The 14,825-nt window shown below is 37.6% G+C and overlaps 1 protein-coding gene across 1 annotated transcript; it reads left to right on the top strand.

Moving 5' to 3' along the window:
* Nucleotides 1-910: 910 nt before the first annotated feature.
* On the top strand, nucleotides 911-14,361 carry ARF4 (ARF GTPase 4). The gene is made up of 6 exons (XM_007425235.4): nucleotides 911-1,216; nucleotides 6,717-6,797; nucleotides 7,432-7,541; nucleotides 8,744-8,815; nucleotides 12,440-12,565; nucleotides 13,463-14,361. The coding sequence occupies exons 1-6, from the start codon at nucleotides 1,150-1,152 to the stop codon at nucleotides 13,547-13,549; spliced, it is 543 nt and encodes a 180-aa protein (XP_007425297.1). The 5' UTR covers nucleotides 911-1,149; the 3' UTR covers nucleotides 13,550-14,361.
* Nucleotides 14,362-14,825: the final 464 nt, after the last annotated feature.

Genomic DNA, 14,825 nt, shown 5'->3' with positions numbered 1-14,825 from the left:
GTCCTGAAAACCATCAGCTCTAGTCCCGCCTTAGGCACAAAGCCATCTGGCTGTCCTTGGGCCAGTCGCTCTCTCTCAGCCCTAGGAAGATGAAGGCAAGGGTAAGTCAGTTCCAAAAATCTTGCCAAGAAAATTGGAGGGACTAGTCCAGGCAATTACCAGGAGTCAACACTGACTCAACACTGACTCAAAGGCAAAAAAACAACTGAATATAAAAGTAAAGGGGAAAAGTAAAGTAATAGTATAGGGGACTCATTCACCCCAGGAATTTTAGTATCAGAACTGCGTGCACACATTATTTGATAGACAGGCTTCTAATTTTCTCTCAAAGCTTTCTTGATTTCAGTGACCTGATTTAAAGCAGCTTTTTGTCACTGCTGTTGTTAATCCAGCGGAAGCGAGAACCTTTGCCGATCTACAGATGATTTCCCTTCATCATGTAAAACTCGGACTGGAGTCTAAAGTTTTATCACCGGATTTGTTATTTATAGGAATTAAATCTGAGACAGGTGAAACTCCACACTACCTTCGTTCAAGCCACTACAACGGGAAGTAGGCCTCGACCTTCTCCTAGGAAGACTATGCCTCCCAGAACACACTGCAGCAGAAAAAGCGGAAGAACAGTTTCAGAAAGACCTTAAAAAAAACCTACTACAGTTCCCAGCATGCTTCACACCACATTCCTTTTAGAAGGGCTAAACCTCCGGGTTCCTCGAGAACTATCTTTCCCATCGTGCTGCGTAGCTCAAGAGTAAAGTCTGCAAGGCGGCGGCTAGCCAGGGGGACCCCGGGAGTTGTAGTCTTCTTGCCAGTCGTGAGCCAAGGTTCGTGGGGGCGGTGCCGCGGTGAGGATGTGGCGGGCGTGACGCGATTCTGTCCGCGTTGGAGCCGGGGCGGTCGTGACGTGGCAGAGAGCGAGCAAAGAGGAGAGCGAACCAGGCTCCTCGGACGCAGACCAGCCTCAGTGAGCGGAGGTCGTGAGCTCTTTCCAGCGCCCTGCGATAGCGTAGCGCTATCCGTAGAGGAGGACAAGCGAAGAAAAGCGAGCAGGAGGGACCGGCGCTCGGGTCGCTGCTTCTGCCTCCCCCTTCGACGCGGCCAGCACCATCCCGCTCGCTCCTTGCGCCGCAGCCCCAGCCCGGAGCCGCCATGGGCCTCACCATCTCCTCGCTCTTCTCGCGCCTCTTCGGCAAGAAGCAGATGCGCATCCTCATGGGTGAGACGCGCGTCGCCGTCCCCGCACCCCGCACAGCCTCTCCTCCCGGGCGCAGGTCCCGAGCAGGCCTGCGGCGACCCCACCCGGGCATCGCGGGCGGCCCAGCGCGCCGCTCGGGAGGCCGGGCTGCCCCCCGCCGCACACGAGTCTCCGCGCAACGCGGGTTGCCTGCTGGCCTGGCGGAGCTTTGAGCACCTCGTCTGGGTGGCACGGGCGCAGCTTAGGCCGGAGGCGAAGGAAGCGGCAGCCGAGACTTTCGGGGAGGCCTGAGCGGCCAAAAGAGAAAGGAAAGGGGGAGAGAAGCGGGGCGCGGGGGGGCGGAGGCGCGGGTCGTGAGTGCCGGGATCTCAAGGGTCATCAAGATCTTACCAAGGAATCCACCTTGGAAGAAGGTTTAGGTCAAGGCGACTCCACTCCAGCCTCTCGGAGGCTCTGGTCAGGATGTGGTTTGTTTTCCGTGCGATGGGGCTTCCTGTGTTTCAAAATAAGTCTTCGGTCTGATCCTTTACAAAGGCCTCGAGGTTGCCTGGGTTCTTTTTTAAAATAGGTTTTTGTTTTATTTTTGCTTAATCCAAATTTTCTTCCAGATCAGGAAGAGAGTTATAATAAAAGTAATATAGAGGAGAGGTGCCCTAATCCTTGGTGGGCATTTGAATCAATGTCCCTTATGTTTTTTCTTTTTTTCTGGCCTCTTCTCACATTGTAATTGTAAGGGCTTAAATTGAAATGTTAACTGTACAAATGAATCAGGGTATAGATTTATACCTTTAGCACTTTTATTTTTAGTATTTGCTCTTGGGGGATGGGTTTAAAATGAAATACTAATACGCTTACTTTTATGTATTGATTTGGATAACAAAGAAAAAAAACATGGTCACAGAAAAGATGTATAAAAACATTGGTTATATGTTGCTGATAGCCCACATTATTAGTTTGAGAATTTGCCCTAAAAACATAGTTGCTGTTCTAAAATAACCATGGTTTTGAACAGTATTTCTCCGGGTCAGGTTAAATGAGTATATATGTGTATTTGAAATTGTGCAATTGATATGGGAAGAGACCCTTTTTTATTTCAGATTGCAAAACTGTACTTTCTCTTGACATTTTCTCTGTTAGTATGGAGTACCCATTAGTATGGATAACATTATTCTATTACTCTTAGTTTCTTCATCTAGGCATATTTTTTAAAAAATATTTCAGCTGCCTGAAGATGTTCTATTTATTCAGAAACTGTTATATACATATGAATTCAGTTTTCAGTATGTTGTGAATATTAAGGTAAGGAGGATTTCAGAAAGCCAGCATATGTTCTGAGTCTTGTTTAAATCTGTTTCTTGAATACTGACTTGAAAAATGAAAATATAGCCTAGTTTGACTCAAGTTTCTCCCAACCCCACTGTATGCCAGAAGAGAATTTTGGAAGCTTCAAGTTTTAGATTTACGCTAATTTCAGTTTATAATTGAATCACAAAGATTGCTGTTTATTCATCCAGAAAAGGATGCATCAGATTTTCTTGTGCATACTGAAAAGTGAGAGTACTTGAGAGCGTGCTCTTTTGTGGACATTGTAGGGGAATCAGCTTGGCTTGCAATTGCTGATGAAACAATATCCCAGGCTTTTTAAAAATATATATATTTTATATTCCGTATGATTCCAAAATCTCTGTTTACCAGGGAAATATCAAGAAAACATTAAAATTATTATATATAGTAGTTGCTGTAAAGAGAGTTAAACATGTTTTTGGGTTGGGGTTTTTTTTCCCTCTCAGAATTCTCTTCCACTAAAATTTGGAATGCTGTACAAATATACATACACCAAAACTCAAGGAAACTTTCTTCTGTCAATAAAAAATATTATGTTTTAGAAGTTGGGTTAAGCATTTTAGTGCCTATTTGAATTATGCAGTACAATTGGGTATGTTGAAATTGCCTCACAGGGCTCTCCAGTGCTTGTGCAAAAAAAAAAAAAAGTTCACACAACCAAACTTTCTTTTCTCTCCCCACCTCACTTGGCTTCAGGGGTTGAATGGTCCTTTTGAACAAAGCAGGCTATATCATATAGTGAGACATAGTTGGAAGAACTGTCTTCTGTTCTACAATCATTGGATATTACCAATGCTTGGCTTCATTATAGCACATTAATATTATTACAGCTATTAATTGGCTTTATTACTAATTTGAATAGTGACTGAATCTTTAGGAAATAATATTGATTTCTTTAAATCATTTTTAAAATCATGTAAGAATGCTTAACCATAATTTTTCCTGTACAGCTTCAGCATAACTGTTCCAGATGTTCTCAGTATAATAATAAACCTGTTGATGTTAATCATTTCTTTTAAATACATTTTAAAGTATTTTAATCAGTGACAGTCTACTAGATAAGAAGTTTCATTTTAGTCCAGCATACATCTTTCATTTTGGTAAGCAAGAATGCTAAGGGTAGAAGGTGCAGTTTCAGAAGCTAAATGAAGCTGCCAGGAAAAAAATATATAGTTTTTTTATTTGTGGTGGCATCTGTAAGGGCCTTTTCCCCTTTTCTTCCTGAGAATGCTGTATATCTGATTTCTGGGCTGTGGGATAGTATTATCACGCCATTTTCAATTTTCTTGCAGAGCTGTTCAATTCTCACCCTTTCTGTGTGCACTACCCCCCCCCCATGTGGTACTTTCTGTTCTTTTCTTCCAGCCCTACCTTATCCTTCATCCTGAGAATATATTTCTTCCAAATTAAGAGCCTTATGCATTAGATGTTTATAAACAAGGAAGGCTTGTTTTGAATATTAATTAACTGCTCAAAAAACAGAGTGTGATATCCCATTTCTATTCCTTTGCACCCCCCTCTAATCCTCTTGTAAGAATATTTCTCTCACAGTCCCCTTACAAATCAAAAAATGGTATGAGGGGAAAAACAATTAACTTTGTTTTGTGAGACTAAATAAATCAAACAACAGAAGACTGCCATGTGAAGAGTTGCCACTGTAGGAAAGAAAGAAAAATCTGGGAAGGATTTCTTTGAGGGAGTGGAGGGAAAGCCTGGGCACTTTTGCATGATGTGCTGAGCCATAGAAGTTAAGTTTGATTAAACTCCAGTTCTGTGATTCTCCCTTATTTTTATAACAAGCCATAATTTCAGACTGATTCTGTACTTTAGCCATGGCTCAATATGAGAGTTAACTAGACTCAGTTTGAGAATTAACTAGACTCAATTTGAGAGTTAACTAGGTGGTTGGATTGTCTGCAAATCAAAAACATGGATCTTTATGGGCATATAGTTGGTGTTATAAAGTAAAAGGGGCTGTGGGAAGAATTAGACTTCTCAGTGCACTATGCAGAACAATAGTAGTTTTTCAACTATTGTTGCTTTTCTTTGCATAAGGAAGTCCTAAAATTACAGGTAGTCCCCAGTTTAAGAACAAGTTCTGTTCCCAAGTTTGGCCTTAAGTCGAATTTGTAAGATAACTGGAACAGTATTATTGTATAATACTGTATAAGTAGTATTGTGTAATTAACTTGAATCACTGTATTTAACTCGAATTTTGTTACAATAGGCTCCATTCTTAACTATGGGTCGTCTGTAAACCAGGTGTTCTTAACCCAGGGACTACCTGTAATGCAATATTCTGGAGATTTTTATTTCTGACCATGGTACATCATTGTCTTGAAAATCAGGAAAGTAAAACAAATGCCATACTAAGATTTTTATCAGCCTAGTTTACAGGGACATACTGTATACTGGATACTGTACTCTATCCAAGTGAAGAATGATTAAGCCTAGTGTTTGTATCTGGAAAATATAACATTTCATATGAAATCTTGGCTTGGCTCTTAAGACTTGTAAGCGCATGCATTTTCCTGTCCCCTCTTCACCTTGCAATTCCATGCAGCTTTCAAATTTAGGAGGTTCAGACAGAGTCTGCTTGATTTTTTATGACAACCCTGTGCTTTATACCACACTCTTCTTGATATTCCCCATAGCATTTGGGGATGCATAAGTCTGCAGGGGAAGGAGGACAATAGAAAGTATTTTTCAATTATAGTTCTCAGGATCCCCAGTACACTTACTAAATAAGAATATATTTATATAGTATTATACAATAATATAATGCTATGTGTAAAAGAAGTATAATTCTCAAGCTAATTCTTAGCATTCTCCTGTGTGCTGTATGTTAAGAACACCCAGGTTACAGACCTCCTCTATTTTAAGAATGGAGCCTATTGTAGCAAAATTTGAGTTAAATACACAATGATTTGAGTTAATTGCACAATACTACTTATATAGTATTATACAATAATACTTTTCTAGCTTACATACAAATTCGACTCAAGGACAGACCTTGGGAATTGAACTCACTCTTAAACTGGGGACTACCTGTATTATCTCACATTTCTCAAAGATGACAGCACTTAACGCAAAAGTTTGTGAGCTCAATTTTTTTAAAAATGCAATATTGGCATTTTTATGTAATATGTTAACATTTAATGTATTTCAGCCTCAAACTGAAGCTTCATTATAATTAATTAATACAGATATTAATACCTAATATTACTGCATTTTTCTAAATCAGGCTCAGAATGCATGTTTGCTTTCATCTAGGTAAAGCCTATGTAAAGATGTATAATATAGCTTTATTTTTTAAAAAAATCCAAAAAGGTTAATTGAAAAACTCAAGAGATAAGTTGATAATGTATTAGAGAAAAAAGGCTAACAAATCGTAGTTACTCAGTATGGAGCATAACTGATATGCATTTGAACTTTACAGTAACAGTTGCATATCAAAAGATGCATATTTGTTTTTGGGGGAAGCCCCCCCACATTTTTTGGTATACTTCTGCAAATCTTGTAGTTTTCTACAGATATGCTGATTCTTTCTTTCTTTCTTTCTTTCTTTCTTTCTTTCTTTCTTTCTTTCTTTCTTTCTTTCTTTCTTTCTTTCTTTCTTTCTTTCTTTCTTTCTTTCTTTCTTTCTTTCTTTCTTCCAATGACCCTATTTCAGAGGTGTTAGCATTTCCTTTCTGAGACTGATGTTGCACGGAGAGCTGTGGAGAGGTTTTCTTTTCCCATAGTGAATCAAATTTTTACCAGCTTTGATTAGCACATATTTGAACCAAAATGATACAAAGCTGAAAACTGCACATTTCAGATGACCTAAAGACAAAAAGTTCATATCACAAACCATATTGAAAACCTAATCTAGTGAACCAGAATTCAGAGATCTTGCTCATGATACTTAGCTCTTGCAGTTGAGTGTTCAGAGGTGAGGAGACCAGATACAAATCTCACAATAGGAAAAGAAATTGCAAAGTGAGGAGAGAAAATAAATTGTATTTTCATTTATGTGGTTTAGTTACAGCACCATTATGGTACAACCCACCCTGAGAGATGGACAAGGAAAATTCACAGGACAGAAAGTCTTATTTTAAAAAAAACACATGGCTGAACCTGTTGTAAAAAGTGTGAAGAGTGAAAATTGGCTTAATTGGTTTTTTTTTTTTCCTAGTTGGCTTGGATGCAGCTGGAAAAACCACTATTCTCTATAAACTCAAGTTAGGAGAGATTGTCACTACAATTCCAACAATTGGTAAGAACATAGGAATATATTAACTTGTTAATATTATTGAGAAAGCAGTAATGTTCATTAAGTTTAGATTTATAGGGGAATCACAGTTTGTCACAGTATATGCTTGGAGGATATTTCTAGAGTGTTATGTTCTCTTTATGGTATATTATTGCTGAGCTCATAAGTTTTATGACTGGGAGTTACTTGTTTTGAGGAATAATCCCAACAAAGAGAAATTCTAGAGCCCAGAGAAGAAGGTGTCTATGGCCAGTACACCATTTTTTTCTGCTACTTGTTTGCTTCCAAGATCAACTTTATTCATAATGATATTCAGATAAAAGAACCCTGAAAATTGTTCTACTAGCCAAGATAAATATTCTTAGGGGAAAAAAACCCCTTCGTTGAATTCCTTCTGAAAAATTTTGTATGTTCTAGAACTCTAATTTTTAACAAAACGACTAAACAAATTATGCCGTACTTTTAGCTGTTTGTGATTATTTTTTATTTTTGTCAGATTTATATAATGCCATCCCCACCCCTACATCAATCAGCTGTTTAAGCATTAAATTGTCCTTAAAACCGCTTAGCTTGAATAATACTGCAGCATAATGTAATTGATATTTCTGATTGTTATAACTTTCTTATTTCTGTTTAGGCTTTAATGTGGAAACAGTAGAATATAAAAACATTTGTTTCACTGTTTGGGATGTTGGTGGTCAAGATAAAATTAGACCACTCTGGAGGCATTATTTTCAGAACACACAGGTAAGTCCTAGCAAGTTCTTTTTTTTAACTCTCATTGAATTAACTCAATGACTCTCAATTATTTAGGATTTAAATATTATCCTTAATTTTGTTTTCTTTCATGGTACTGTATATATTTGTTAATGAATTGCAATTAATTAAATTTTTAGTTTTATGTTTTGTTTTTATTATTTTATCTACCTGTACTTGTTTATTGCTGGGGATGGGGTGCTGTAGCTAAAAAACAGTACCAAAAGTCTCTTCAATGTTAATCTTACCCACTGGACAAAGTTATGTTTCTCCAGAAGCCAGTGTGGTCTGTGTTTAAGGAATTTATCTGTGTTGTCCTCACTCCAAACAGTAATTAGTTAAGATGTAGTTCCCTAGGGCTTATGATTCTGCAAGGCTGAAGAATTAACTGCAACAATGTGCTTGTGTAGGTACTTGGTTGGGGGTAGAAACTGCATATAGTTGTTGTCTCATGTCACTTACACAGTTGTTCCCATGAGTTATGCTCCTCTTCCAGACCTCTGAAACAGATGGGGTGTGCTCAGGCATTGGGCATTGTTTCCATTGCTGGATATTTTTCCATCAGTGGGCAGACTATTAGCTACAGTCCTCCATGCCACTATCCCCAAACAGTAGAATTGTTTTGCTATTCAGCTTAATGAAGAACTTGAGTCACTGATGGGCAAAACTATATCAGGAGCACAAATGGCTGAAAGCATAGGTGAAGCCTGACAAGCATGGCCGGGGCCATTCATTCCAGCCCTCTGCTCAGTGCAGGAATGGAAACTAAACAATCAAAAAGTGTAACTGCTGGAAAGCTTAAACTGAGGAAGAAGCTTTCTTCTTCATCAGCTTTATGGTATCACTTGGCGGGACTGCTTTGTGAGGTTTGATAGAGATTTTAGCCTAACTATCTCATAAGAAGCATCATCTTGCAAATACTAGTAATTCGTTTGTGGCTGAAGAGATGGTTTTCCAGTGAAGGCTGTCATAAATTGCTAAAGTTTGAATATACATTACTGGCTTTCCTGACTCTTTTGAGGTACTGGCACCTGAGAACAGATTGCATGTCAGGAGTGAAGCTTGATACTTGGCATGGTTTCACATTTGAACCTTTGTTTTGGAGGTAATGATATATGAAATCATGACAGAATTGACTTGAGTCTTCTTATTTATTGTTGTCTCACCACATTTATCAAATACTTTTTTTCCAGGGTCTCATTTTTGTGGTAGATAGCAATGACAGAGAGAGAATTCAAGAAGCAGCAGAAGAACTGCAGAAAATGGTAACTTTTAATCAGAATCTGAACATTTTTTGTGTCAATGTGACAACTGAGGCTTTTAGAAGTAATAAAGCCAGAATATAAAATAACAAAAAAACAAATAGGATGTTGGATGTCCAGAGACATTGTTATATGTTTTAGGGCTGTGGAAATAATTAGGAAGATGTGTTTCAAAGCACATGGGAATACAAGCATAACATCTGCCTGCAACTCTTTAAAGTTACATATATGCGGTTCACTTTGAGAGTAAGTGATATGCAAAGCATAGAAGAGAAGTAAGAAATTGTAAACAGAAGGAATAAAGACATGAGATAAGAAAATAAAAGGGGATTATTGCTAAACCTAGGTAATACCGGCTGCTTGCTATGCCTCTTCATACCTTTCTGCCCTTGCAAATCATATGTGCTTCCACTATATCCAGACACTGCTTTGCCTTTTGGCCTTCAAGCATCTTGCCTCCCTTTTGTCAGCTGCATCCAGCCATGATGCAGTTTCTCAGTATTCCTGTTCCTCTTATTCTGTTCTTTCTCTTCCATGATGTGTTTATTTTGCAATTCAGTCCAGATCATTCACAATGATGACCAAACTACTGTTTTTTTTCATATTAGCCACTCGTTTTTATATTCAGTCCACAGTCATTCAGCACCCATTCATTCTTGACTCTTTTTCTTCTGTTTTACCACACACATTTCTTAAGTAATCCATTCCCACAGCATTCAATGTACTTTTATGCTTCTCCTGACATACAAAGTGGACATAAACATGCTTTTATACAAAGCAGTTTCTTTAAGGATACATTTTGTTCAGTAGAGTACCTATTGCCGCATTACTTTTCTACCAGCATATGTATATCTTGAAATTTCTCCATCCATTTTTCCATTTTTAGTAAACATTCTACGAAGATACCAAACTCATTTAGTTGCTCCAGCTTGTCATTATTTATGTATAACTTAGATTTATTCATATCATTTTCCTTATCAAAAAAACCTGTCTTCTTCTTTGATACTTCATTTATTTATCAGACTTAAAGCTGCTTAAAGATTCTGGGAGGCATACAACATTAAAAATAGCAATATTGCTTTTCAGATCCATTCTCCTTGTTATAGCGTATCATTTGTCTAATATTCTCTGCAACTCATTTGGATTCTCAGCCAGCAACATGGCGTCCGGATACAAAAGTATGCGCACATTCATATTCCTACATGCCATGCCTCTAACATCTCTATCGGCATTCTTTAGAAATTTACCCATAAATACCTTAAACAGCCAAGGGAACTTGCCTTGCTTCCAGTTTCAGGTTAAGCCATTTGAGAAGCATTCCATTTCTTACTCACGCTTTTCCTCTGTTATATACAGCTCTTATCACATTCAGCAACTGACCTCCAATTCTACATTCACATAACATGCTTTCTCTATAAATGTACAATAAACTTTCATTTCTCAGTGAATGCATTTCTTAATGCAGAAAACTGGTCTGCATACCTCATGCCCAGCATAACACTGGACTGCATTTGGCTCACTGTCACCCTTGGTACCATTTCAGTCAGAATTCTGCCAAGCACCTTGCCAGGGACACTTAACCAGCTAATCCCCCGTAGTTTTTGCATTTACACCCGCTCCCTTTCATTTTGCAAAGAGAAACAATAATAGATTCTCCCAAATGTGAGACACAGATGCAGTCTTTATACATATGGTAAACCATTTGTGTGACCATTCCGCATCCATATTTTAACATTTCTCCAGTTACACTGATTACATCTGCAACCTTACCATTTTTCAAGCTTCTTGTTAGATTTTTTACTTTCTTTTCATCAATTTTTCTCAGACAATATTTATAACCTTCATTTCTATTCCTATCTTCAGTGTATCGTTCTTCCCATTCCAGATCTCTAAAATGCTCCTGACATTCCCTCATTTCATTTTCCCCCAAAATATTTCATCAGTTTTATTTTTAATCTTGTTCATTCTGCTAAGGGCTCCTTGTTCAGTTCACCCACTTCCAAACGTTTTATTTCCATCAGATTTCTCAACATTGTTCTGCCTCTTCTAATTTTTTATTTGTTCTCTTTGCAGCTGCCTTTTTCTCTCTGCAATATTATACAATATCTTTCTCTTATTCACATTTCTTGTGGCGATAATTCTCTTATATGCATTTTTTCTCATCCACATTCTCTTTACTTGATTCCGCTAAGCACCCTTTTTCATTTTTTCTGTGAGCAGAACTCCACACATTTCTGTGGCACTTTGTAATATAATTCTTTACACACAGTTTCTAATACTTTCTGCATCTTCTTTCTTTGCTAGTTTTTCTACAGAATATGTGCTTTCTCATCCTGTCCCACATTCAGAACCTTTCGTCACTATTGTGCCTCCATTAAATCTCTCAAGTCTTTCATCCAAAACAATCCAATTAGCCGTGCTTTTCAGTCACTTCCTTTTCCATGTGTACACTTGAATAGATTTGTGCTTAAATTGTGTATTTGAAACAGATTCTGCTCAGCGAGTACTCATCATTCTCAATCATTCATTCAAACAAGATTTTTCTGTGCCTTCTTAGTCCCGCTCATCCATTTTTGTTACTTAACAGAAGTGAATTATAGTCATTCAGAAAGTTGTGCAATTTTTCCCAAAATGTGTCACTGATTATCATCATTCCCTGGAGTGCAGCATGCTAACCTGTAAATTACTACTATCATTCAGCACTTGTAGCACAAATTCAGACTTTTTGACATCCATGCTGGCCCTTTTCATTTGTAATTAAACTTGCAGTATCGCTTCCCTGCATTTATTATCAACCTTACAAGATCAGACCACCTTCAGACCTATTATATTCTTGTCCTTTCTCTTAACTTCAGATGTACAACAAACCTATTCTTTCATTCATTCATTCATTTTATTAGTCAATGCATGCTCTTCACAATTTACTTCTCTTTCTTTCCAAGTGGTCTTCTTCCATCTGCCATTGTTGTCACTCAGTGTGGCTATAGATTTTGACCTCTGCTGTTCATCGTGGCTTTGGTCAATTGACATTTTCTCATAACTCTTTTCAGTAATACAGAGGTGAACTAGGTTACCAGCCTTAGTTTTAGCCATGCCATATGTAGCATTATGTGCTAATGGTAAGAACAGTATGATCAGTTTTGGCATGTTTTGTTTACTTTCAATAAAATTATACTTCCAGGAGCCACTTTAGTATAGCATGCTGTTTCTCATCTGACTATCCAGAAGTAGTAGTAGTAGTTCTTATTATTAGCTATCCCGCCTTTGTGTGTGTGTGCTTGTGTGTCAACACAAGGCAGTGAACATACCTAATACTCCTTCCTCCTCCTATTTTCCCCATAACAACAACTCTATGAGGTGGACTGGGCTGAGGGAGAGTGACTGGCCCAAGGTCACCCAGACAGATTTCATGCCTAAGGCAGGACTAGAGCTCACCGTCTCCTGGTTTCTAAGCCAGCACCTTAACCACTACACCAAACTGACTCTGTGATAATTTGATCATCTTAGCTTCTGAATACCATTTGGGGAAATGAAGGAAAAATACAGCCAGCCCAGCTGTCTTCTTCCCGTGTAGGTTTGCTTGTAACAAACTTAAAAGAGGGAAGTTACCATGTTTTTTTCTTCCAGCTTCAAGAAGATGAGTTGAGAGATGCTGTGCTGCTTATCTTTGCAAATAAACAAGACTTGCCAAATGCCATGGCAATCAGTGAAATGACAGATAAACTAGGCCTTCAGTCCCTGCGTAATAGAACTGTAAGTACTGAGATTCTCTATATTCAGCGGAACTTCTGAATGAAAAGAAATGCTTGCATTTGGTATAGGTACTGGGGTTCATAAGTGGAGCAATGTTTTCATACTTTACTCAGAAAGCAACACCCAGGTGTCTTTAAATGGCACTTGATACTGCAAAGGGATTGGCGGGAGTGTTTTTAGTCAACCCGTGTTCCTCCCAATGCATAAATGTCTGCCCATTCACACGAGGCATCATTGGATTCAGACCTTTAAGTGCAGCCTGTCAGAGGTTTCTGAACTTCATGAAGTTCTAGCTGTCTGTCACAATTAGCTGTCCTGAGCAGAGTTAATATTTTTTTTAATGAGTGAAATATAACAACAACAATAAAATGCTGAGTGGAGTTATAATTCTATATTTTGAGAGCCATAGATTGTATCTTCTATGCTAAGAAATAAAATCATTGATAATTGTACTTATGCTTAGCAATATTTGAATTTGTATTGTCTTTTACAACTGATTTTATTGTTGATCTTTTATATAATTATTTTAACAAGGGCTATTTTTATTAATCTGTAATCACTCTGGCCTCCTGTGGAAGGAAGAATAGCATAAAAATGAAATAATATGTTACCTTGTGCATTACCTTATAATAAAACTGTTATGCTATCTTTGGTTATAATTCTGTATAAAAATAATCTTTAGAAATTGGTAATTGCTGTAGATGACAGCAGTAGAGAAGTTGATTGCCGTTGCCTTCTTCCAGGATGTCTTTTGACATCCCTGCCTATGTTCTGATTTAGAATTGCTTAATATGGTAAGAAACATAGGAATAGAAATACATCCTGGATTTCAGAGTTGAAATGTGTTCACAAATAGATTGTAGAATACTAAAAATATCACTTCCTTCTGTTCCACAGTGGTATGTTCAGGCTACCTGTGCTACACAAGGTACTGGTCTATACGAGGGACTTGACTGGCTGTCAAATGAGCTATCAAAGCGTTAACTGCAACTGGATGATTTTCGCATCAAGGACATGTTTGATATAAGTGGTCTAGGCTTGTTACATCAAAATTAGCTGCATCTTGGTTATTATACAGTATCTGGAACTGATTTGGGCAGGATATTACAGCATTTTTACTTATTTTGTTGCCAATTATTGTTCTCCAAGCTGTATGTTGCCAAGGTAGCAATAGGCTTGGATTAAAAAAAGAAACTCCTTAATTTGGAAAAAGTGTATCTTCTGATTTTTCCTTTTGTTGTTAGCCTAAATGCCTGAATATAGTTGTGACTTTGAAATCTATCGAATGCTTATTGAGCCCCAATTCAATTAAGTATATTTAAAAAACCCTCTTCTCTATCAGTTACCAATATCTTGTTTCATTCCGTAAGACATTCTGCTGACTTAATCTAGCATTCCATTTATATTTATTTCTCTCCCTTATAAAAACACTTCCTAATATTGCCAACAAAATGCTCTAAAACACTATTCAAATCTTCTGCACTGAGGAACATTTTATTAACCCCCCTCCCCCGAATTGACCCACTTTTGCCTTTGTGTGAACTCAGCCTGATAATACTTAGTATTTGCAACAAGCTCATTGGAGTTTTTAATATTCAGCAGATTCTTTTTTTTCTTTTTGCATGTTGCTTTCAGTATCAGCCTGTTTTGCCCAGTGTATAATAGTTCTGCTAAAGTTTTATTGTTTATTGGTGAACATATCTTCATGAAAAGATTTTGAGAATTCTTCAGACTTGATGGATTAATTTCTTTATAACCTATTCAGAATTATTCCTAATTAAAATGATACAAATGTATAGCTTTGTGTATGCTCCTTGAATCTTACTTTGTGGAACTGATAATATGAATGTGTGACAGATTCTTTTTCAATAAACGGAGTTTTTTCTGTACCTTGAACACAAACAGATCTGAATAGACTTTGAATTGTTTTCAATTTGGCAAAAAACTAAGATGGGCAGTTAAACTTGTGTACGACATAACTGATTAATCATCAAAGCTAATATCCTGTAAAAGTGTTTTGAAGCTGTAAAACTAAATTCTTTTAAAATGTCCAGATATGACAGTACTTAGAGTTCAGAATTGTAATAAAGTACAAACTGCCCAAAGAGTCTGTTTCATTAATGATTTGACAGAACACTTTGGTTTGCTAGTAAGCATCCTGTGATTCCCTTCCATGTGGTCAATTATTTGATGCTACGTATTCTAGTATTCTAGCTTAATGCGGAAACACAGGAACCCTCATATATCTCCTCTCAAAATC

Source organism: Python bivittatus, unplaced genomic scaffold (genome assembly GCF_059951505.1).
Source record: "Python bivittatus isolate LINGU-HERP-01145 unplaced genomic scaffold, Pbiv_v1 ctg000080_np1212, whole genome shotgun sequence".
NCBI classification, from domain to species: domain Eukaryota; kingdom Metazoa; phylum Chordata; class Lepidosauria; order Squamata; family Pythonidae; genus Python; species Python bivittatus.
This window is presented reverse-complemented; position numbering and strand designations above follow the sequence as displayed.

Bases quoted from the DNA above. Each gene is read 5' to 3' on its own strand.
- ARF4 (XM_007425235.4), top strand. From the start codon at position 1,150: ATGGGCCTCACCATCTCCTCGCTCTTCTCGCGCCTCTTCGGCAAGAAG. The intron at 7,542-8,743 runs GTAAGTCCTAGC...CTTTTTTTCCAG, and splicing joins ATTATTTTCAGAACACACAG to GGTCTCATTTTTGTGGTAGA. The intron at 12,566-13,462 runs GTAAGTACTGAG...TCTGTTCCACAG, and splicing joins AGTCCCTGCGTAATAGAACT to TGGTATGTTCAGGCTACCTG.